Below are 24286 nucleotides of genomic sequence, written 5' to 3'. Positions count from 1 at the left end.
TGATCCCTTTTAACGGCGACAAAAAGCAAGCGATGTCCCGGCGCGCGACTTGTAAATTCCCACGGAGAGGTGAAAATTCATCCTGTGTCGGTGCAGCGACGCCATATCCCGACTCATCTGACTGCTGTCAGATAGGCCCCGGAGAGCTGATCAATAAACATGAAATGGGCGGGCTCAGGGTATTTATTATTCAGCAGCCAATAGGCCTTTCTGAAGGGGATGCTTCATAATAATGATGAGGCAAGTTTTCCCACTTGATGCAGTCATAAAAACACGAGAGGTGTTTGCAGGGCGTGTCATTAAGCGTTAACCCTCTGCTGCACCTATTCAATGAGAGGGGAGAAAGAAAGGCTCTTATTAGTCTGTGGATAAAACTTTTTTTTTCATTATCGTTAAGTAAATAGGGAGAAAATGTTTAAAAATGCATTTATCTGTTGGGTGTGTCAGACATGGGTTCATGTTTTTGTAGTGTCTCGTGATGGGTTTACAGTCTGTGTTTAAAAGCAGTTGTTCTGAGCTGTGTCACAAACATTACGGTTTTTGCGCGTGACCGGCCTGTCGCTCTGTGACTGCTGGGATATCCTGCATCTCCCCCGCGACCCTGAATTGGGTAAGTGGAAAAGGTTGATTTGATGGATGGGTGGGTTTAGATTGAACCTTATCACACATAGCTATTGAGGTTTCCTGAATATCCACAGCACATCGTTAACGTTTGCTGGCATTCATTTTTGCACAGCGTTAAGCTCCAGTCACAGCATTTTAATCTTATTGAGGTCTGAACTTTACTGGATCATTGCAACACCTTGATTCTTTTCTTTTTCAGCCCTTCTGCTGTACATTCACTGCTGTGCTGCCATGTTGCATGACCCAGTTTTAGCAAAGCTTTGGCCGCCAGACGGATAGCCTTGTAGTTGACTAGAATACTGTGGCATTGAGAGGAATTGACTAAATCTCTGTCAGCAGGTTACCCGGGTCCTGCAACTACAGAACATGCCCGGATCATCATCCCTCCACCGCCGTGCTTGATATTTGATGAGAGGTGTTTGTGCTGATATGTTGCATCTGTTTTTCACCAAACACTGCACTGTGCATTATAACCACACACTTTTGTTCAGATGCAACTTTGCAAATCTAAAGTGTGGCGTCATGCCCTCCTTAAAGAGAAGAGGCTTTCTCTTCTGTGATGAACTACTGTCCTGGACTTCATCATTTATCATGCTGACTGAGGCAGGTAGAGTCTGAGATGCTGGTCTTGGGTTTTTTTTTTTTGTTTGTTTTTGTTTTACAATTTCCCTGAGCATCACAGAGTCTGACTTTTGAGTGAATTTGAAGTGATACACATTCCTGGCAAGACTGTAGCATCGTCACACACCTGAATGTTCCAGATCACACTGATCAAATGCTAGCAGCACCTGCCTGCTACTTACACTCTTAATTCCTATGGAGGGAGTAACTGTGCATTTAGATTTTCATTAGGCAGCCTGGAGTCCTGTGAAAACCCTTTCACGTGACTAAATCGTGAGTGAAAAGTACCCAGTCAACAAGGAGAAAATTTCTGAAAACCGGAAACAAAACAAGGCTTCTCTTCAGACACATTTTTATTATTTTTTTTACAGTTAAAGTCATTTCTAAAGCAAATAACCTGATCTTCTTGTCTTACTATATGAACCTAAGAAATGATGATAGATAAATGACTCCCATACCTTTTTAGATTGCTCTTTGACACCTTTATGATCATTTCACTTGATTGCAATCATTTAGAAACTGTGCAGTAGACGCTTCATTTTGGCCAGAGGGTTTGAGTAAGCAATTTACTCAAGGGGCCACAAATCCAAGTGTTATATGCTGACTAATCTAGAACTTCAATTCTGAATGCCTTACAATTTACTTTTCATTTTGTAGAACTCCCTCACAATAAGGCACAAATGCCAGGATCCTGAAACATTAGAAACATACCTTTTGGCGCTTTCTTAAATCTCCCCTCTATATCATAAAGGTCAGTTTAATTTTATCCCAGGTCCAGTCATGGTTATTAAATGCCGATTAAAAACAGATACATAGCACTCACAGATCCACTCATACTTTGAGTCGATATTAACAGCACAAAACATTTTTAAAATCTAGGTGATTATAATAGCAATAAACTCATTTCTATTTATATCTCATTCTTATCCCAGTTTTCAACATTTGATAAACAGGACATAAAACAATTAGAAATGATCCATCCTTGGTATAAATATTAAATGAATAATTTAAGCCCAGCATTTCTTTTCAGTAGACTCTTACACACAAGACCCCAAAGCACAAAAGAAAACTACCGTAGCTCGTGTAGATTTTTGACTTTTTATTCGCTTGATCATTTTCTCCAACCCAAAGACAATACACAGCATAAATTGAAAATATCCCATTTAATAGTTTACAACTCTTCATCTTTAGTCATCCTTTTATATTTTCAGTCTGACATTCACACTCACCTTGAAGCCACAGAACTGTGATAACAGTTCATACGAGTCAAAAGTGAACCTCATGCCTTCACCCTCCCCCAACTAATCAGATACAGTTTTGTTTTCAGTCAGGGCAGGTCAGGAGTTCGGGTGTGTGCGTGTACAGATTTGGTTTTCAAAATACAGCAGATGCATTTTTTTGTTTTTTTTTAATTCAACAGGGGAAGTTCATGAACGTGGTGGCAATTCAGACGCTTTCCCAAGCCCTTTGCACACTGAATTCACCCCAACAACAACAAAAAAAAAAAAAATCCAAAAAACAAAACGAACAAAAAAAGCAATAATCAATAAACCAAATAACAGATGCTTTAAAAACATCGAGAGCAATGTGAGCACTATTTCAACAACTCCTTATTGTACATGTTAGTACTGACCCATGAAGGTGGTGTGACAGATTTGTATAATTGGAACTTTTCTAGCACTTCAAAAAGAGTCTTAGATCGAGAGTAGAAATGGTGTTATTTACACTGGTTTTCACATGCAGCTCAGAAGCTGAAAGCAATTGCAGCCACAAATCATGTCCTATGTAGACAGAAGACATGTCGCACACCATCACATCCTCTCGGGCATGACTCTTTCTTTTTCTTTCTCTCTCTCTCTCTCTCACACACACACACACACACACACACACACACACACACACACACACACCCCCACACCTCTGATGAGTACTTGATTCCATTTCTTCTCTTCCTTTTACAGTTACAGTGTCCAAAGCACTTATGTTGGGTTCATTTCCATTTGTAGGTTTTAAACCGCATGAATGACTGAATCATCAAAATAAACCATCTAATGTGACGGACAAGGGTACATACTGGTTGAGTAAGACAATACAAACAACACAAAAACATTCAGGAACAGTAGGAGTATCAAACTTCCTTTCCCATCCCTTCAGCCTTCCATTTTGCACAGCTCCCCCTTGTGGTTATTAGCCAGCTACACAGGCTTTTTCCCCCTCTGCCCCAGTTTTGTTTTAGTTCTTCAACAGCAGAAATGGATTAAAAACAAAATTATAAAGACTCAGACAAAAAGAATCCACCCACTGCTGTTCATCATGTCCTGCCTTGATTTACAGCCACTTAAAGTCTGGTTTAGAATAGCAAGGACCCAGATCGTTTTCTCTTTAACTGGTATATTGGAGATCACAAAGCGTTTACTGAAAGTTGTGCCATGCTATAATGGACTAAAAAAAGGACCCAAAAGAAAGCACTGTGTTGTTCTGAATACAGCGAGCGCACAAAATATCCATCGTGGTGAGCTGAAAAACCCCTTTGTGTGGCACTGATAAGGGCCTTGACTGTTTGGGAAGATGCAAAAACAAAAAGACAACCAGGCAGCTAAGAGAGATCACACACCAGAATAATGAAGAAAGAGGGGGGGGGCTTCATTTCACAAAACAATTTGCAGATTGAAAAGCGTTTAATAGAGGTGAATTGTCAAAGAGTGCACATAAGGCCAGAAGGAAGAGCAGCTTCTTGGTAAATAAGCCGCTGCTCTTCCACAGGAAGCCACGGGTACATGAGGTGTTTGAGGGGCAGAGAAGCAGATGGAGCAGGGTGCCATTTCTGCTGCTGCCTCTGTGCAGCACTGTGCTTAGGTTTCTCAGTAGTACATCACCCATACAACATCTGTTAGGACAGATTTAACCCTTTTTTCCCCCAACATCCAAAAAAAAAAAAAAAAAAAAAAAAAAAAAAAAGGAACCCCATCATGTGGCCCAATGACTCAAAGTATCATCGTAAAAGAAAAGACGACATCATGAATGAAGCATGACAAATAGTAAATCATCAGCATGTCAATTGCATCCTTCTTAAGATTCTTTTTGTACATATATGCATACAATTATACTTTCTAGCTAATCTTTTTAAGTCTTCATGTGGGTTTTATTTAATCTGATCAGCGTTCGTTTTACAACTATATACAATGTACAGGCAGCAGATCAAATACCTTTTACAATGAATGAGTGATGATACAGGGAAGTCTTAATAGACTAATGTTGACTAGATCTATTTAGACAATATACATTGTGAATAATTGGAATTTTCTTTTAGAAAATGGCATCTAAAAAAAAGGATGAAAGATAGTACAAGAGACAAAAATTGTAAAAGCCCTCAATATGTACAGAAAAAAAGCCAATATAGCATTTGTCAACAACAGAAAAGAAGAAAAAAAGTTAAACTGAAATTATTTTCTCCATATACACATATCATAGCTCAAAAATATTTCCAAAGCTAATAGTCTCTCTGATTTGGTCACAGAAGTTAGAAGACAGTGAAGCATAGTGAAAATAATTACACAGCCTGATGAAGATATCAGCACAGCATCGTCACAGGGCTGCTAAGGTTAAGTAATGAGATGCACAAACTACTGTTAGTTTCTCTCATGCAGATGCTCCCCCTGGATTCTAACTCGTGACTAAGCAAGATGTCAATCTACTGCCACTGAAGGTTAACAGAAAGAAAGAGCATTGTGAGGTATTAAGGTTACCGTCCCCAACAGCATGGTCAGAATTCTGATTTGGAGAGGACGAGAGCAAAGAAATCATACTCCAATCATCAAACAAACAGTCACCAAAGAAGAACCTGTCCCAGTATGTGATTCAAAGTCACATTTTAATTTTTGTTGACTTAAAAGGGGGCGTTGTAGTGATATTTGTACATTAATAGTTTGCAAAAAACACCTGAAACCTCGATGCCAGCTTAAGAAAAGTTTACATCTATTAGCTGCCATTATCTTTGTTTTTGTTTGTTTAGTCATCATCATCCATCAGGTATTTTAATGGGGGGGGGGGGAAAAATCTGCCACACTGTAAAGAAACAACCAAGAAGATTAAAATACATATGTGTCAAAACTAGAAAAACATTACTGCTGACATCCTCGTGAGCTCATGAGACTGATTTGGGGGTGACTGATTTTTAACTCGTCATTAGACTAAGCAGTGAAAAGGCTAAATCAAATCAAGTGACATACCCATTCTAATCCACCGGGACCATTTACCCCCTCAGATTGAAAACAGGACCATCACACAAGCAGACTTACAAACAAAGCTCATACAGAACTCAATAAATTCAGGGGCTTTTATCTAGCTAAGTCAGAAAGGCACATCACTTTGATATCAGGCATAAATTAAGTCAAATTACTGCAGAGATAAACAGACTTTCACACAAATAGTGCCAGTAAGATGAGCATCCCCATCAAAGAAGACATGAAAAAAAAGAATTAAGGGGAAATAAAAGCATTCAGTGCATGTAACTACATTCATAACAAGCTTAATTTACATGTATGTGCATGGTGACCACGTTCAACCAGGGTAAATAAATCTGAAATGTAACTCATCTAGACTCGGGACACAGATGCAGGAAGAGTTTAAAAACACAAACTTATTATCAGATCAATTTTTAGGCCTGGATTATATCCACTCTAACGAATGAACACCCTCAGACGAAGCAAAGCAATGAACAGTTGAATGTTTTACGTTGATCTAAAAGCTGCTGCTTTACTACAGATGAGATAAGAGCTGAGTAGGTTCTATGAAATTAGCCACAGGTGATCAAAGTGAGCATCTTGGATCTGTTTGTTCTTAATGTGACAAACTAACGCAGACGATTCCCTATAGAAACATAGGATAAAGAGGCCTACAGTCAGAGTCGGAAAAGACGAAGTCCAGGTGTGATTGTGATCCTAACGATGCTCAAACATGCTTTAAGCAAATTAATGTAATTCAAAATGAATACAACTCTGACAAGTTATATCACTCATGATGTGGCGGATCAAAAACGAGGTTACCCAACAAGTGTGTGACTGCACTGAATAGACCTTTCAAAGCTTTTTTTTTCCTGCTGCCTTTGTAGGATTGAAGGTTCATAGGTAAAACACCCAAATGCAAAGCCAATCATAAGTATCAAGGGAGCAGGGTTTCCACCTGCAAGTCCAAATAAAACTATGGTTACTGCAGTGCTTATTAGTGGGCAACACTTTTCTTCTACAGTGACTAGAGAAGTAAAGTGTACCACAGTGAATGGTGTGCGTGTGTGCTTTTGTGGGTGATGTCGGTGCCGGGCAAAGGGTGTGTGTGAGAGAAACATACTAATCAAAGAGATCAGGAAACCAATTAAGAAAAACGAATAAGAAAAGTTCATTGATTGATATGTTTACCCAATTATTCGTGTGATGTCAATAGTCAATAGGGTCTTCGTAACATCTGCATTTTTCTCCTGTATTCAATGCTTTGCTGCTCCCCATGCAACTTGAGGGCAGCTGTCTGCACTGATGTCACGGGGGGCCGTTGGAAGAAAGGTGGGAGGTGAAAGGAAAATCGTTTTCATAGTTCCCTTGCTTGGGGCTTTTGAGAGCAACAGGAGCAGCTCATCACTGCCAGGACTGAGGGGGGAAGTTATTAACCTCAGCCAGGTCTTGCACAGCCGAGCCTTTGTGGGTGTACGTCAGCTTGATCCTCATTCGTAGTTGTTGCTGAAATTTGGGAGGGGTGGATGGATTTATAAAAAAGGAAACTCCTCATGAGGACAAAAAGAAAAAACAAAAACAAATATGTATTCATTACAATCTGAGAAAAAGAAACTCACCTTCTGTGGGTTGAGTACTCTGATGACCTGTGTGACAGTTCCCTGGTTAAGTGTTGGGACGACATTACTGCTAGGGGAAAGGAGCTGCAGCTGGAATGTCTGACAAACAGAGAGGGGACGGCGAGTTAGATGAAAATTTAATGATACCACAGAAGAATTGGGGTCATAAGAGCAGCTTAAAATACGGACACAAGACAAATTTATTCATTAGATAAGATGACTGTAAAATATTCCATGGCACATATGCAAGGTGGGTGGTCAACTTACACCCACTAGGCCCCCCCTTTGCAGTATGCGGGCAGAAACCCTGGTTTTATTTAAATCAACATAACCGGATATTACTTTAAGACTACAAAAACAAGAGCGCATAGTGAGACTTCACTTAAATTACACTCATAGGAACGTCAACATTAGAATATAAAAACTGTACATTTCCCCATGAAACTAACAGTATTGTTTTAAAAGCCCATTACTATGGAAAAATACTATTTGAAGAGTTGAGAAGTTTGAAGATAAATCAGGTAAACAAGAGACCACAGGGCAGTTACTAAAGATCCAGTAACAGCAACAGTTACCACAACATAAATATTAATTAAAGTACTAACAGCAATGTGTCATGTGATCTGAAAAAAATAAGCATTCCTGCATTAAATAATAATTAAACACAACTAGTTGAGAGTACTGTGGATAACAGAGAAAAACAGCATACCAAAGACACTGCAAGTCTATTAATAATTAATTCCCACTAGCACTGACTGCTCAGTGTTTCCAGCTTACAGATCCAATATTTACAACATTCATGCAGGTTCAGCCTACAGAACAAGCACATTATTGGCACTGTGAGTTACTGAATAAGCCTAATGTCAGTGGAAACCCATTTACATAATGGAGCTAAATGAAAACGAACACTGTCGTGATTAGGAATTAACTACACTTTCGTCACATAATACCCGTGTTGGGCTGCTCACCTTTGGTACTGCAGCCTGAAAAACAAAATCGGTCATGTCTGCTTCTGTCGAGTTGGATGCGTGGATAGTGATAACCGCGATGTTGGGGTTGGGGTTAGCTCTCTCAAATGTAAAGTCTATTTTCAGGCCATTCTTGTTGTACGCCGTCATAGGAGGGATACCTATACAGAGAGGAGCAGATGATTAAAAAATGTAGATGTTAAAGTACTAACGCTTCACAGGTTGGGTAAGTCCAGAAAAAAAAAAAATGACCAAGTGCTGTATTATGTAAGGATTGTGTCATAAAATTGTGTATATGTGGCAGTGGATGGTCAAGGTGAGAAACATACTCTCACCTGCAGCTGCAATGTCATTAAAAAGGGGCGGTGAGGTGAGGCCATCCAAGAGGAAAGCGGGTTGGGAAGAGGGCACTGAGGTTGCAGGAGCAGGGGCTGGACCGCCTGGGAAGGAGGAAGCAACATACGAGGGTTTAAGAGGACATGGACACAGAATGATGATATGCAGAGATTACTGATGTGTCATTTTCAAGGGGTTTAAGGGGGCATTGCAGCATTACTGAGCATGTGTTGTGTTCAGAATTAACATGATTATTATTATTATCCAGTCACACAATCACAGAAAAATCATAACTTTAGAAACATAGCTGGAATAAAAGTGGCAAGTGAGAATGCTGATATACATGGTCCAACATTTTGGGTATCTGCTTTACTTTTCAAGTACTGCTGTAATCACTGCAAGTGCAATTTCTAGTTCATTAAGCAAAAAGTCAAACTCAAGTTTTATAGCAGGCTCTTAAAAAAATAAATAAATAAAAGGTGTAATAAATGTGTAAACAGAGTACTCTACCACTAAGTGAGAGGTCACCCAGTAGATCAAGCAGCTCTCCTCCTGCTGAAGCTGGCTTAGTGGGCACCGTGGTCTGAATTACCGGCACCACATCGTTACCACCCAGCAAGTCTAATAAATCATTAGCCTGTGGAATGGGGACAAGACATTAACATGATAAGTACATGTATACCATTTTTAATGATACTACAAAAATAAAATACTCATCAACAGACTTAAATGAAGCTGGTTCTAAATTCAATAAAAATATGGTTTCTTAAAGAAACTTAAGACAAATATATCTATCCTGTTAATTGTTCATTTGACTACAGATGTGTGTTTTTCGTGATAATATAAAGGCTGAAAACAGTTCTTACCTGGTTGGTTGGCTGGGTGACGGGTGGTGGATGTTTTGCTTCCACAACAGACGGCTCAGCCTCCCCATTAGTCTGTACAATCTCTGTGGGGCCATTAGAAGCAGTTTTCTCCATAATGGGCATTCGCTCTAAGAGAGCTGGCCTATTGTCAGGGAACAAACAAGGACAAAAGACAGACCAAACTCAACCACTTGAGCTTTTTTTTTTTTTCCCTTTTCTTTCCCCGCCCTTAAATCTACTCAGTGCTACAATGTGCCCGTCACAGATATGAGTAATTTCCTAGTAAAGTAGTTTCACCTCATATGGTCGTATTTCTTGAAAAGCGCATTGTACTCCACAGCTCTCTGCTGAAGCTCCACATCGATGCTACTGCCATATATCGAGACCACCTTCTTGATTCGACTGAAACAAAAAGTGAAGGTAGAGCTGGTTATTACACAAACTTTATTTCTTACTTCATTTTATTATTATTTTCAAAAGATGGATTGTTTTTCAAACACACTCGAGCTTAAAAAGTGAGACACAAGTGCTTTATGTATTATGACGCTATGTCTTGTTATTTCTTATTACCAATAATAAACACTCATATATTTAGGGCCCACTGAAAACCCCTTCAAACTGTCTCAAAGAAAATGCTGCACTGAATAACACATGTAACCATCTTAAGATCATGTGACAGTAAGTCAAAAGAAAGACTTAGCCACTGTAAGTTTAAAAAGCCATTACTCACTTTACACTAGTGAAGCGAGTAGACAGCTTCATGATAGCTGTAAGGGCGTAACCCCGGGTCACAGGTGTGGACAGGTTGGACACCAGGAGGCCTTCCAGCACGTCCAGAACCTCATCCTCAGTCACCTTTGTTCAAAAAGAAAAGAGGAAAACAGAAAATCTCATGAGCAGGTTATATCATCTTAAATCTTGTTTTTGTATATGCTCTTGAGATGTTTGTGTACCTGGATTGGCTCCTCCTCTTCACACTGCCCAGACACAAGCAGGTCCCCATACTCTCCTATGCACCAGGATGCTACCTGCACTAGAGGTTGCTACACAACACAGAAATAGAAATCACCCTCTCACACTAGTTTGAAATACCAAAGTTTTGTTATGTAATACATTCTATTAATGTATGCTACAAAAAAATTAATAAATAAAAAATATGGAGACATCACAAATCTAAGCATGACCCAAACAAGAAATGCTGCGAGAACTTGCAGGTTGCTACAAACACGGAGACGAACCTGTGAGATGTCATCCAGCAGAGCTTTGTAAAGTCTCTGTACTGTGTAGGCGTGCATCTCCACGCTGTTTGTGATGAGCTGGATGAGGTTAGGAACGGAGTCGTCTCGCACGTAGCTCCCTGCCTGGAAGGATGAGCAGAAACATCAATGAGAAACGCGAACAAACTACTAGTGAACTAAACAACAATCAAAGGACTTTTTAGGGATTAGAGTTTTGTGTATTTTACTTACGGTTGTCAGGACTCTCATAATGGTGTCTATGTGCCATCTTTTTGAAGGAGCATATCTGTAAGATAAACAATACACCCATTAGGCCCAGCAATGGACTAAAAATGTAAATGTATTAAATTCAGAAGAGCGTCGACTGCTAGGAGATAAATGCTGTCAGAGAATAAAGGTGTCAACAAAGTCTGTCAGACGATGGATCACTCATTGTATCATCATACAGCATTTCTGTGCTGGCCATAAAAAGAAAGATATATACTAGATTTTCTAATTCATATAGATACATTTAACTTGTACCAAGTAGGACCAAACCAGAACCTTTCATGCTTAAAGTACAGAAAACACACACAAAGAGAAAGTGAAACCCAGAAAACTTTAACAACCTTGAACATGACAAGGTCAGCCAGCATGTGTTTTACACTTCAACAAAGTAGCAGTGGCTAAACTTGTAAAGTGTGGTGAAGTCTGTATCAGTGTCATACTTCTCAGCAGCTAGAAACACTCCTGATGCACAGTCTGCTTTGAATTCAGGGTCACAGGAGTCCAGGAAGTAGAGCAGCTCTTTCATCATGCCTCTAATGTTGTTGCCGTTCACAAGCGCAAAGCTCAGTTCCATTGCACGTCTACACAGTAATGAAAAACAGACGAGGGTCAGGAAAAAAAAAAGGCAAAAAACCCCCAAAACAGCATGACATGTTAAGTTATGTGTAGCACCGTGAATCACCTCTTGATGGACACGTCCAGGTCTTTTAAACAATCCACAATGGTGCTCCGATGTCTCTGCACTGCATTGTGGTCCGTTTGTACGGTCTTTAGTAGAGATGTCAATGCCACATATCTGAAGTTGATTAAAGAAATGTCGACAGGTTTTAATCAAACTTTAGATAAAATCGATGGCTTCAAGGTGAAATACTCCAGGCAATTTATTTACCTTATATTTTTGTCATTGTTAAGAAGGAAGCGACCTAATATGTTAATGGCCAAGACCTGTAAGAAAGAAACAAGCATTCAGATGAGTTAAAAATTTCAAAAAGATTCTCATAACCTTTTCCTAAAATGAACTCACCCTCAGTCCACTTTCAGACTTGATGTCCATTATAGTCAGTACAGTCTCGTACAGGATTGCATTGCCTACATTTTTACTCGTCTCTGTGTTTGTAGCAACCTGCAAGTATACAGACCATGGATTTGTCAGAACAACACTTAATATGTGAGGACTTAAATCTAAGCAATATTTTTTCCAATTCCAACCTGCGCAAGAATGTCATTCATTGCTTCACTGGAGTCGTCATCACCCTTGCCTAAAATTCGCAGTAGTCTCAATATCCGCACCTAAGAAAAAGAAGAAGCAGCAGTCCTGTCAAATGTGATTTACTTTATTGTTACTCACAAGCCGCTCCTTGCTTGCTGCCATTTTCTCTCAACAGCCAATCATTGGCAGCAACTCAATGCATCTGTGGTCAAGACAACCTGCTGAAATTCATACCAAGTGTGAGAATGAGGAAGAAATAACTATAAACCTGCTTGCTGGTGCCAGCCAGGCAGAGTATTTTAGCAACTGCTCTACTCAGATTTCCCCACACAAACTTCCCAAGGATTTACAGAGAAAGATTTTTTTAAAACTGAAAATCCAGTGAGCTACAATTCTCTAGGTAAAAACGTCTTGCTGATACCAGAGTTCAGAGGAGAATGGCCAGACATGTCAGGCAACAGTAATTCAAATAACCACTTGTTTCAGATACCAAGTACACCAATGACCTCTGAATATGTCAAACCTTGAAGCAGATGGGCTACAGAAGCAAGACAAAGACAAACAAAAAAACAAAAACAAACACAAAAAAAAAACACCAGGGGAGGGAATCCTAACAGGATTCCCTCATTTTTGCTGGCCACGCCCGTCCCTTTATGACCACACTCACGTTGTTGAATATGTCCAATGAAGAATTAAGACAGTTCTGAAGTCAAAAGAGCTCCAACCTGATACTAGCCAGGTGTACCTAATAAAGAGTGCAGTGAGTCTAAATTCTAATGATGGTTAACTGTTGTACCGGGTAATTGTATAATGAAAAAAGTGAGATTTACCTGCAGGAAAGGGTCACTTATGCCTGACACATCATGCTCAGGAGAGTATCCAGACATTATTAGGTTCTTCAGGATTCTCACCAACTGTGGAACAAGCTACAAAAAACAAAAACGAGAAGAGGTGTCACAATATTTTGTTAAACTCTCTGAAATATGATTCTTTCAATCATTAATGTGTGTAACACTACTATTAATGTTTGAAGTTAACGATTTCTCAGTTAAAGCAGCAAGTTCTTATGCAATGCAAAAGGGGTTGGGATTCTTGTTTATTGATGCAGAGCAATATGGTTAAAACGTGTGTGACTAATTGAGATTGTGAAATCAAAAACTTGACTGTACAAATGTATTGGGTTAGAACATCTGGCTTCGAGAGAAAAAGAAACTCTGCATACACACTGCTATGATTTTGAGCATGGCTAAGCAAAGAGTAGTAGCACTAGTTTAAATTAATTCTAACATAAAGTGCATTAAAGCAGGAAACTTCCCATCACATTAATATCATCTATCCTACATAGTTTCAGTTTTTCAGGGCTTTAAAAACAAACAAAAAACAACTGGCCATCAAAGCATGACAGTTTGGGAAATAGTTTGGCATCTTACACAGCACTAAATCAGAAAACTGGGTACCATTTTCAACCATGCCTATTAGTGTAATAGGGATGGGATACATTTACTTTTGTGTTTCACTGGAGGGAAGCCAGAACTTAAATTGATGTGCAGGAAGAACTAAAATTTGTGCAAGAGGCAAAAAACTGCTTCACAGGGAAACTCGAAATTAGCACTACACGGGCAGCTTACAACACCAACTGTACAGTGATAGCCAAAACCAACAGAGGCGGTTAAGCCAACTTCAAGTCGGCAGACAGCAAAGTTAACTAGCAGTAGCTGGCTCTCCTGACTTGGTGTTCTTAGTAAGGTGAAGAGCATAAGAACTGAGGGCTGACTGTGATGACAGTTTGGTATCACTGATCTGCCGTGAATAAAGGTATCTTCAGCCAGGACATGTGGCGGTGTGATATCCCATACTTTGTGTGTTTTACCTCATTCGTATCCTTTAAGGAACAGAAGTTATATAGACAAAAATTTGTTTAGCAGTACAGTGCATGCAAGCCCAGTTGTTGTATATTCTTAAAAATTAAGGTGAGAAGCTTGCAGCATGTAAATAACAGTTAACAGTTCTGAGATGACAGAAGAACTTTTTGCTTTCCAATTTTATTTTCATGCTGCTTTGCTACATCAAGCTTTCCAGGCCATTTCACTTGACAAGATCTTTTTTTGCAGAAGGTACGACAAGAAAAAAGCAAATCCAAATCAGAGTAGGATATTAAAAGGAAATTTTAAATAGAAGACTGAGTTTGTCCTTAACATGACATCCCAGTGCAACTTTTGCCAAACTCTTTCTCAAAAGTCAAAAATAGCTAAGAAAGTTACTGATGTCACAAAATAAGCTTCCAAGCCTTTTCACAGTGATATTTAGTGAAAACATTGTTCACTGGTGACAACACCCGTGGCAATTACGTGGAAACACACCAACCTGACTGCCTCTAAATAGACACTGATCAAATGAGTGGCTTATTTGGCAAAAAAATTCAAAAACATTCAAAACAATAGTGAGAAATGTATCTGACAAATGGACCAAGAACTCTTTATAAGATTCAAAAACACCGACAGTAATGATCACCGTACAAGTTAAAGAAATTAAAAGATTTCTAAATTAAAACACAACATGACATTACTGAACACAAATCTGATTACATTTGAGGTGACTGTGAGGAGTGATTACTATTTACAGCATGCACCAGCTATGAGATCAGAATGTACTCTTACCTTCTCATTCTAACACAATGCAGGAATTGTAACAAAGACAAATGACAGAAAAAATATGAGGTAGATGTTAGGGAGGGGAAAACTGGAAATCATTCACTTTCAGAGAGCTTAAAAATAATGTTCAGATCATGAGCATGAGGAGTGAGGTCTCTGGCATAGTTTTGTTACACCTAGAGAGGGAAAGGTACAGTTGGTAGCAGTTGAAATACAAGAGGAAAAGACAGTGGTAGGAGATAAAAAGACTAAGACATACTCTGAATGTCGAGGAAACCTCTCAAACAGTTAAAATGCTTATCTAGCTTAGCTACAACAAAAGAAAAAGTGTAGGCAAAGGAAGAATGAAATGTGACGTAGGCCTTAAGACAAGTGCATAAGTAACTTCTTTAAGGTCCTTTAAAAAATAATCTGTACCTTTCTGAAGTGGGCCAGCATGTCAGGACTTCTTTCACACATCTCAGTGAGGAGGACAACTGATGTATGGAGAACACCTGGGGGACCAAACGATGACAGGATGACACCACTTTCAAGGAAAATGCTAGCGTGAGTTGTTTTGCTCTATGAATCACCCATTTGTTACTACAAAAAACAAAACAAATCAGTATTTAAACACTTTGATGGACAGTGAGCAGTCACACAGAGACTCAAGTCAGAAAAATATGCCATATATGGTAACTGTAACAGGTGACAGCACCATGCCTCTGACTTGAATATATCCAACAGGCTAATCATTCCCTTGTGACCTTATATTATTGCTACAAGGCTGAAAACTAATCTTAAGGACATCAGTGGAAAGCAGTGGCAGCTGTGTTTTCAAGCCACACAGTTGTAAATATGTCACATTATAAAAATAAATGTTGAAAGTTAGAAACTTGGTCACATTATCGATTTGACTGGGTGCTGGCAACATTCAGACACATGGTCTGTTAACGATATGCATGATTGTGGTTGCATAGGAAAGTCCACAGTACCAATACCTGACATTGCTTTGTGTATGTAGAAATCTATCTTGCAATACAGAGCAGTAACTTATAAAATAAAAATACAACTGCATAATGAGAAGCAAACATTACTGCACTGCCACAAAATGTTAAGAACAACTTATTTTATCTGTCCTCGGGATTCCCATACACTTGTTTGCCATACACCTACGGGTCATTTTTGACCCGAGGACAACACAAGGGTTAGAAAAACAACAACAACAACAAAAAAAGCCAAAACAACTTTTCCTTTGATATATCCTCTGTATGCTATAACACACAAGCCCCTGGAGTATCTGACAGACTCATTAATTCCACCACCCTCTGCAAAGGACAACAGAGAAAGGGCATCAGCTGCCCAGCTGTTATGAACAGACCAATATGAGTGGCAGGAAAGAGGAAACACTCCGTTTTTGTGCAGGACAACCGCATTTCCCCATGAGCCAGCAACTGCATCCCGACAAACCATTTACACTTACCGTGGTTCTTCTCGCTCAGCAGGTTTTTTGTTGCTGGAAGGAACATTTCCATGAGTTCTGGGACCTTCCTGATGACATGTACGGCGCACAATGCCGCCTGTAGACAAATATACAAATCTTTAAATAAGATATGCTGAAGCCGTTCACACAATCTCTCCTTTTTTTTTAAGTGTTGGGTGTGGTGTTAAGTGCTCAGCACACATACCTACCTTTCACCCCCAACACATTAATAAAGTAGTAGTAGTAGATAATTAAAACATGACAAGAGTAAAGCTCACCTTTTTCCTTAAGTAGGAGTTGGACGTTTTAAGCAGCTTCTCGACCTCTCCTGCCAGGTCACGACACATTTCTGAAGAACCCATGCAGCCTAAAGTACACAACGCCAGGCCCTGGACATACTGTGTGCTGTGATTCAAATCACTGGTGTGGGAGAAGAGAGTCAAATAAGTCACGGAAACAGAGTCACTTTATATGCTATACCAGAGAGGAGCATATGAATACTTCACAATCTTATGAAGACTATGAAGAAGTCGATGAAGAAGGTTTTCAACTGTGTTCAGGGGACCATAAACTCATATTTTAAGTACTGGACTAAAAATTTTTTTTTTTTTTAATTTAAGTGTGCGTGTCTTAACCCAGTGTAGCCTCCACTTACTTCTTAATGCAATTTGTCATTAGGAGATGGACATCCTGCCTCTCGTCCAAAAGCAGCATAGCTCCCAAATAACCTATTCGTTTGTCAGTGAACTTCTGGGATGCAATCAGCTTCAGACACTCCAACTAAAAGGAAAAAAACCGCATCATCAAACTATTCAGAGGTGCAAACTTAAAACTCCTTTGTATACATACTGCCCCCCCCCCCAACATAACCAAACATACCTGTCCAAAGTGCGCTGGGTAGCCCAACATGTGCATATAAAGCAACTTTGCGACATTTCTGCAACGGTACGTATTGTCTTCCTCTCTAAAGGACGAGCGGATAGCAGCACACTCTTTCTGGATCATCTCACGCTCCTCTGCCTGGGTCCGTGCTGTCCGGATAGTCCGGATCAGCTCCCGCAGTCTGATCGGAGCTGGCATTCTCTGGAAAACACAAAGAAAGGAAACCAGTTGGCATCAGGACAGACTTCACTAATGGAGAAAAGCTACAATTCTGAAATTTAAGACAAATATAGAACTCTCCAGTCTGCAGCATGGTATGTCACTTTTTTTACCTAAAATATGACAACGTATACTAGAAACCAAGAAAGGGTTTTAGCTGCTGTGCATGTAGGCAGAAATGTAGGTTTTACAGGTACCAATCAACAGTCTAGACTTCACTTCCTAAAATGTTCGCTGAAACTACAATCATAAATTTTACTTGGGTAGCAAGAATAACAAAAGGATTTTATGTTTTTAGGAATAAAAAGTATTTGTCAGTTTTCCAGTAAAACAGACTAATTAAAAAAAATCCATGTTGTGTAAGATTTGACTTTAGGTGGAAACTGTCTCTTTTGTTTAGATCTTTTAAAAAAAATAAAAGTGCAAAGGCAAAGAAGAAATGGTGAAATTCAATCCTTGCACACAGAAGCTTCTAAGCAAACACAAGCTACAGAAAGATGTTTAAATATTTATGAAGGCACATGCTTGCTTGAAAATCAACTTTTATGTGTTTGCATCTACCAATTACCCGAAACTACACTTTACCAAAACAGATCCAAGAGCTACAAAGATGAAAACATGAATTGCAAACTGCATGTTAAATGAACTCTTCGATGAGGCAAATCTAGCACTAATATGAATATTACAAGAAAGCTGTGAGCCAATGCAACAAACCTCGGGGAAGCTTTTGCCATCCTCTAGAGGAAACTCACCCGGATATTATCCATACTTTATCAAGTCTACTTTCATTTTATACAAGCACAGAACACCGTTTCGTTGGCAGGGTCTGAGATTTTTTTAACATGTTAGGAGAGAGCTATTCCGGTCTGTACCAGTGAGTAAATTATCTTAAATGACCGGGGTTTAATGATTACTACAGCACAGAGACTGAGAGCAAAGTCAGTTAAATTTATTTAATATGCAGCCCAGCAAATGTCAGGTTGTTGGAGCAGACGGGAGGCTTGCAAAATATGCTCAGCCAAATTGAATTTAACACAATAACATTTTAGAGAATATTTAAGTTAAAAACCAAGTTTTTAACTAGGTTTATTCAGGTAATTTAACTAATGACCACACATTTCTAACATCCACCTTAATTTTAACTGTCAAATAAACTGGAAAGTTATTAATTGTGGTGTTTTACTGAGCAATAGGTACATTTTGTCTCCCATCTAATGGAAAGCTTTTATGTAGTAGGATGCAGGACATAATTAAGCTGCTACTGCAACAGAAATTATGGTAATTACTTGATGAGCAAAGCCATAACTCTATCCAACTCCAGCTATGCAGTGCTGAAGTGGGAACATAATGCACTCTGACATATGAACCAGAGCAAAGAGCTGATGGCCTAGCAGATCCACAACATTTTTCAGGAACAATCTCACGTATTGGTTGTGTTGCACACAAACAGTGACTTCGCCACAGTTCCATACAATTTATACCAGCACTGAGGGCATGAGTAATGCAATATTCCACATACAATACGTGTTGCCAGAGGCATGCACTGAGGCACCACTCCTGTTTTTCAGACATAACCTTCACATCAGCACTGGTTCAGGAGAAGTTGTCAAAATCTGGAAAAAAGAAATCTGAGTTTTTCCTTCTTTTGCTCCAAAGTTTTTTTCAAGACAAACTCATTTTCCTCACGGTCTCTTTGAAAGCCTCATTCAAACTGATACAACATTTCCCTCAGTATAATCTGTAAACAAACTTCTGTACAGATACAATATTATACTAAAAAAAACAAACAAACAAACAAACAAAAAACCCACATGATCGTAAATTCGTGTTTTCAACCCTGAAGCTACAGAAACAGAGGTGCATGACCGGCCAAAACACAAAAGGACGGTTCGCGCCAGCAGATGACGTCACTTTTGGTGTGCACCGCTGTTGCAGAAGGTGAGAACAGCAAGTTTAATGAGCCTGTCAGTCCTCTAAATGTGCGACTGCATCGATTAGTGCTTTATAAAATAATGTCTACGACCTTAACCGAGTAGCATACAGTAAAAAGATGGTTAGAAGTCACAGGCTTTCCTTGGTTTTATTGTCTAGATCAGCGGACCAGGGACCGCTGCTAGGCTGTGAAGGCACTGCAGGTGGACTGCAGTATAAGTAAGTGAATTAATTTAAGTTGCACTTAAGTTTGTGTCCAAGTGGTAGGTTTGTCACACATTGGCCTGCATATGACTGGTTAGCATTACCAATTTACAGCCAACACCCTTTCGCTTGTTTTTGAAGATTTGAGATCGGCTGGTTTTTAAGTGGGCCACAGCACTCTTGACTTTGGAAATAGCCGATCTTGATAAGCACAAGGATTTTAATAACATTCACAAAACAAAAATGATTATATTTTTGTTTCATAAACAATCTCATACTAGCAGGAAAAAAAGAAGTTTTATAAAACAGTGACACACAGTAATTTAACATATTTTTTTATTCATTTTGTAGTCAAGAGAGAATTTATCCCTCAGAGGCAATTACTGCTGTCACGATAAATATTTGCTTTTGAGTTTTTGACTTTTGTCCTCCTCAAACATCTTAATGAACCATAAGTGACACTGTATGAAACAAGAAAAACAGATCAACCGTGTGGCTCTATTAAATCATTACACGAACACATAATGAAATCAAGCCTCTGATTTATCCACAACAGCTCTGTCATGTCTTATGGAAATCATATGTTGTCAGTGTAACAAGAAATGTACAATCTCTGACTGTTTAGAACAGGCTTTTATGTAACCAAATACAAACTTTACATCTGTCTACAATATACCTGATTACATTGGCCAGTATTCAGCAGAAGCTAGATTTTTTTCATCTGAATGAATAAAGAGGGGCGGAAAAAACTCCTTAACATTTCGTTATTAACGCTAACACTTGTGGGATCAAAGGAAATCCTCTGAAATTATGCCAGTCTGAAGGAAATAAGGACACACACACACACACACACACACACACACACACACACACACACACACACACACACACACACACACACACACACACACACACACACACACACACACACACACACACACGAGGAATGAGAACATCCTTTGCTGAGTAAGGTGGTGGCTTGTGGACAATCTAAGAATTCACTTTGATCAAAGAAGAATAGGAAGGGTGGTCAGGCAAGGCCACACTTTAATAAAGCCAGAGACTTACTGTTCATCTTAACACCGTTTAAATTACCTGCACTGAATGGACCCAGTGTTGGGCTCCATTAATCATGGCTCCCCGACTCTTGCTGTGCTCATAATCAAATGTGTACACATTAAAGAACGTAAATCCAGCCACTGCTGAGAGCTGATTAAATTACAGTTTCACATTCTTGCAGTTGCAAAACAGCAGCACATTCTTCTACAAACAAAATATCAATTTTAATTGCAAATTACTGACATTGCCTTCAGATGAACAGTGTAGTTTGCCTTCTCATCCACAGATGAATGTGAAACTGCGGTGGGGAAGCAAGCTTGTTCAACACTTGTCGAGCGACAGCTTTTAGTTCACTTTATTGTTCCTCACTACAAAGACCAAATTTTGTAAAATTGTTTCTGTTCTTATCAAAGGTTTTTGGCCTTAAATGAGTTTCGGGAGGCTTAATTCACTAAACAACACTTTGTTTTTTCCTTTACCAAATAACCAGAAATAACAAGAAAATGGAGCAACTTCTATTTTGTAAGGCAACAACCCCTCAAAGGCCCATTTCGAGCTAGGATAAACCCTGATAATATTTATATACAAGAAGAACAGCTGTTATACTGCATCCAGATTGCTTTGGACATTTTTACACTCCTCAGACCATATAAAAGCCTAACACTATGAGTTATCGCATGCATCTGCTGACATGTTTTGCATACACTGAAACATTCATAGAAGAGCTAACCCAAATCTGTTTTCAAAGAGCCTGACAACCAGCAACAGGTTAAAAAGCACGTAACACTTCCCATTTACCACAGGGAGCAGTCACCCTGTCGAGACACAAAGAACCACTTTTTTTTTTTTTTTTTTTTGTGGTTTTAGATTATATTCCTAAATGCCAAAAGCACTGTATGGGTAGAAATAGAAAGCATGATGTAACATCCATTTATGCTGTCTTTTTTCCCTTTTTTAAAGAACTGCACATTTAAAGTAGACAAAAAGGTCAGACAGCTCCAAAAAGAACCATATACAGAGCTGTGACTGGCAAACTTTGGCAGACTGCATAGGGTTTTTGTTTTTTTTCTTCCTCTCACCACACCATTCAGCTAGACATCAAGACGTTCTAAATTAAATAATACCAACACAGACTATTCTACTGCTTCTTTTATAACCAACTATAGATGCTCGGCTTTACAGAGCTACAAATAACTAAACACTGAAGTTCAAACGTGAGTATCAGCTTTGACATGGATTACATTTACACCTTGGTTCCTATGTGCACATTCAAATGTTGAGTACCGTACTTGTGTATGGGGAAGAAGCACTCGTAATAGTCAAAATATTCTGTCGGGTGTTTTACATGTACTCACTCCAGACCTTTATGGTTTTCCAGATTTTGTTTTCCTCTCTTAGCAAACATGCAGAGATCAGACAGATCAAAAAGCCTGCCGATTTCTACATCTATGTGCAACTGCAAATAGTCATTTTACTGTTGCAGCTACCACGCCTTTCTTCTACCACTTAAAAAATCTTAACCTGCTGAAGACAACACTGAAAATAGAGAAATTGCTTTTTTTTGACTGAGGATCAAAAGAGCCATCAAAGAGCCAATAATGAGATCAACTTTAAGTTCAGAGACTCTGAAGGTACACAGGAGATCTACAAAGGTCTGTGTGTGCCTTCACCATCAGTTGGAGTCAGTTAAGCTAAGCACTTCTTAATTTAGCTTTGTCAGCCTGCAAATTGACAAAGCCTGCTGGAAACTAGCCCTGCTTAGAACGGGTCTTTGGTAAGCTTTTCCTGCTCAAAACTAATCAGAGGCCAAATGTGCAACAACCCCAATGCTAAAATGAGGAGGAAAAAAGACAAAATAACAAATGGCATTTACAGTACCTTATTTATCACTAAGTTTGTGCGGCTATTTACTTAGGGAAAAACCATAAAGACTAATCAGTTTCTGTCCAAACAAGATACAGAGACAGTGCTAACTCACTCAGTACTTAGGTTGGCCAAATGACATTGATGTGGAGTCAAAATGAATCCTAAACTGGAAACCAAACCAAAAGATCTTAAATAGCCCTGAGGCAAAGCCTGGAGCTATCTGATTTCACATTGTGTGGGGCACTGATATGCAGACACAGTGATCATGTTAAGTTGTTTCAGTGCTGTGTGATTAATGCACGCTAACCCTGCTTATAATGCACCTGCTCGAGTACATTTTATGCATGGCATCACTGCCATTAGAGGTAAAGGTTAAATGTTTTTAATTAAGGTCATAACTGCATGTTTCAAGCACAACATTATGCGCCGTTCTATAATAATGCATCCTGGCTATTCCTTTGCTACAACTAAATATGACTTTTTATCATTAACTCTCACCTAACTACAGCTAATAACAATAATAATAATCTACCCCATATAACAGACAATACATGTGAACAGAAAAGGTAATGCAGGACAACATACTGCATATTTAGTTTTATAAAGTGAAGCCAGTAGGAACTGAATATGGCTGGAATCTACAGTACTGCGTGTGACTTGACTGTGAGGAAAGTAAAATTATACATTTAACAGGTTGATTTTCATTAGGCCTTCAAACGTATCAGTACAGTTGGTCCGGAATCCCTCGAAAGCCCACGTCAAGCATACAGATAAAGTAAACTGCGCGTCAAAGGCGTTGCAATACACTTGGCTTGTAGTTTATCAAGACTGGTTTTGTGTGTCGGTGCCACAAACAGTGGACCTGAAGAGCTTACTTCGACCTAAGCTTGTGGAGGCGTAATTTACAGCTCCTGTCAAAACCCGTAGAGAAATCACCCATACTGTACGTCACCTCATTTGCTCACTTCCTACTTGCACCTGACTTCCTTAACACTTACATGTAAAGTGATCCTGGAAAATGAATTAAACTGGGACGTTGATAACGCAGTTATAAAAACAAAAAAGCGCGTGTCTAGGTATTTCCTTCTCATTTAACAGCTTGTCAACACTAATTAACCATCTCACGAAACTGGACAAAAACCCAAGTCCACGTCCTCAGAACACCAAGCTAGCTATCGTTAGCTTCCTTGGTATTTCAATTAAACGCTAACTTATGGATTAAACGCTTACAGTTGGTTACATATTAGGAAAGTCTAACTGTATTAATAACCACGCCGTGAAGTGTCACATGTTTAATATGACTTAGAAAACGCAAATCACACCTCTGAAGAGCCAGCTAACAACTAGCTAATTTAGTAGCATCTTAAAAGGGCAAGATATCATGATGACACTACAGGAGTAGCTTCATCTTAGCTGGCGCTGTATTACATTAAAGTTTACATCATCAGCTGTATACAATCAGAGGCAGGCCATTACACCTGGCTCTGATCGCCGATTGATCAGGACATAATGCAGTTTAGGCCTTCTTGAGGCATTTGGATTATCAAGCTAACGTAGCCACCTGACCATTAGCTTGCTTCTTCATTACCTTAACCGAATACTCTCTGAATTAAATGCAACTTGTGCCCGCTAGTTAGAAAGACAGGAAATAATACATTGTCACTGCGCGTTGCCTTGATGACTTTGATTTAGTGGACACAGCATACTGCTGAGCTACACATCCCTAGTGCAGCAAGACTATAACTATGCTAAACATGCTAGCTAACTTAGCACAGCCCCGGTGCACTAAGGGCTGCGACTTCCTATGCAGCGCCACAGTGACAGTTGTCAACGTAAATACAGTCAAACCGCGGACAACTACTCACAGGCAAAGCCATTTTCCCAAATTTATGCCGACATATTGTTGCTAGGATGTACTTACTAGCCGTAATGATGCCAGAAAATGACTGGAATCGTCTCTATTAGCAATGGAGGGAGGAACACACTAGACATGCAAAATGGTGGCTACTCCAGCCTCAGCACATCTACCGCAGGCGGAG

At 39.3% G+C, this 24286-nt stretch overlaps 1 protein-coding gene across 1 annotated transcript; it reads right to left on the bottom strand.

The window, feature by feature from the left end:
- Positions 1-2324: 2324 nt before the first annotated feature.
- On the bottom strand, positions 2325-24267 carry ap1g1 (adaptor related protein complex 1 subunit gamma 1). The gene is made up of 23 exons (XM_085453545.1): positions 24169-24267; positions 16965-17168; positions 16741-16865; positions 16364-16505; positions 16086-16182; positions 15041-15117; positions 12803-12898; positions 11972-12052; positions 11787-11885; positions 11652-11707; positions 11445-11558; positions 11203-11343; positions 10727-10781; positions 10496-10618; positions 10211-10300; positions 9988-10112; positions 9555-9659; positions 9258-9399; positions 8902-9028; positions 8391-8495; positions 8056-8216; positions 7088-7186; positions 2325-6974 (listed from the first exon to the last, which is right to left on the bottom strand). Exons 2-23 carry the CDS (start codon positions 17163-17165, stop codon positions 6873-6875), a joined length of 2463 nt encoding a protein of 820 aa, XP_085309671.1. The 5' UTR covers positions 17166-17168; positions 24169-24267; the 3' UTR covers positions 2325-6872.
- Positions 24268-24286: the final 19 nt, after the last annotated feature.

This window comes from Copadichromis virginalis, linkage group LG1 (genome assembly GCF_057382275.1).
Source record: "Copadichromis virginalis isolate Kocher_CV1m ecotype Utaka linkage group LG1, C_Virginalis_male_GT1.1, whole genome shotgun sequence".
In the NCBI taxonomy this organism is placed as follows: domain Eukaryota; kingdom Metazoa; phylum Chordata; class Actinopteri; order Cichliformes; family Cichlidae; genus Copadichromis; species Copadichromis virginalis.
This window is presented reverse-complemented; position numbering and strand designations above follow the sequence as displayed.

Bases quoted from the DNA above. Each gene is read 5' to 3' on its own strand.
- ap1g1 (XM_085453545.1), bottom strand. From the start codon at position 17,165: ATGCCAGCTCCGATCAGACTGCGGGAGCTGATCCGGACTATCCGGACA. The intron at 12,899-15,040 runs GTACAGATTATT...TGTTTTTTGTAG, and splicing joins TGCTGGCCCACTTCAGAAAG to CTTGTTCCACAGTTGGTGAG. The intron at 9,660-9,987 runs GTGAGTAATGGC...TTTTTGTTTCAG, and splicing joins ACTCGCTTCACTAGTGTAAA to TCGAATCAAGAAGGTGGTCT.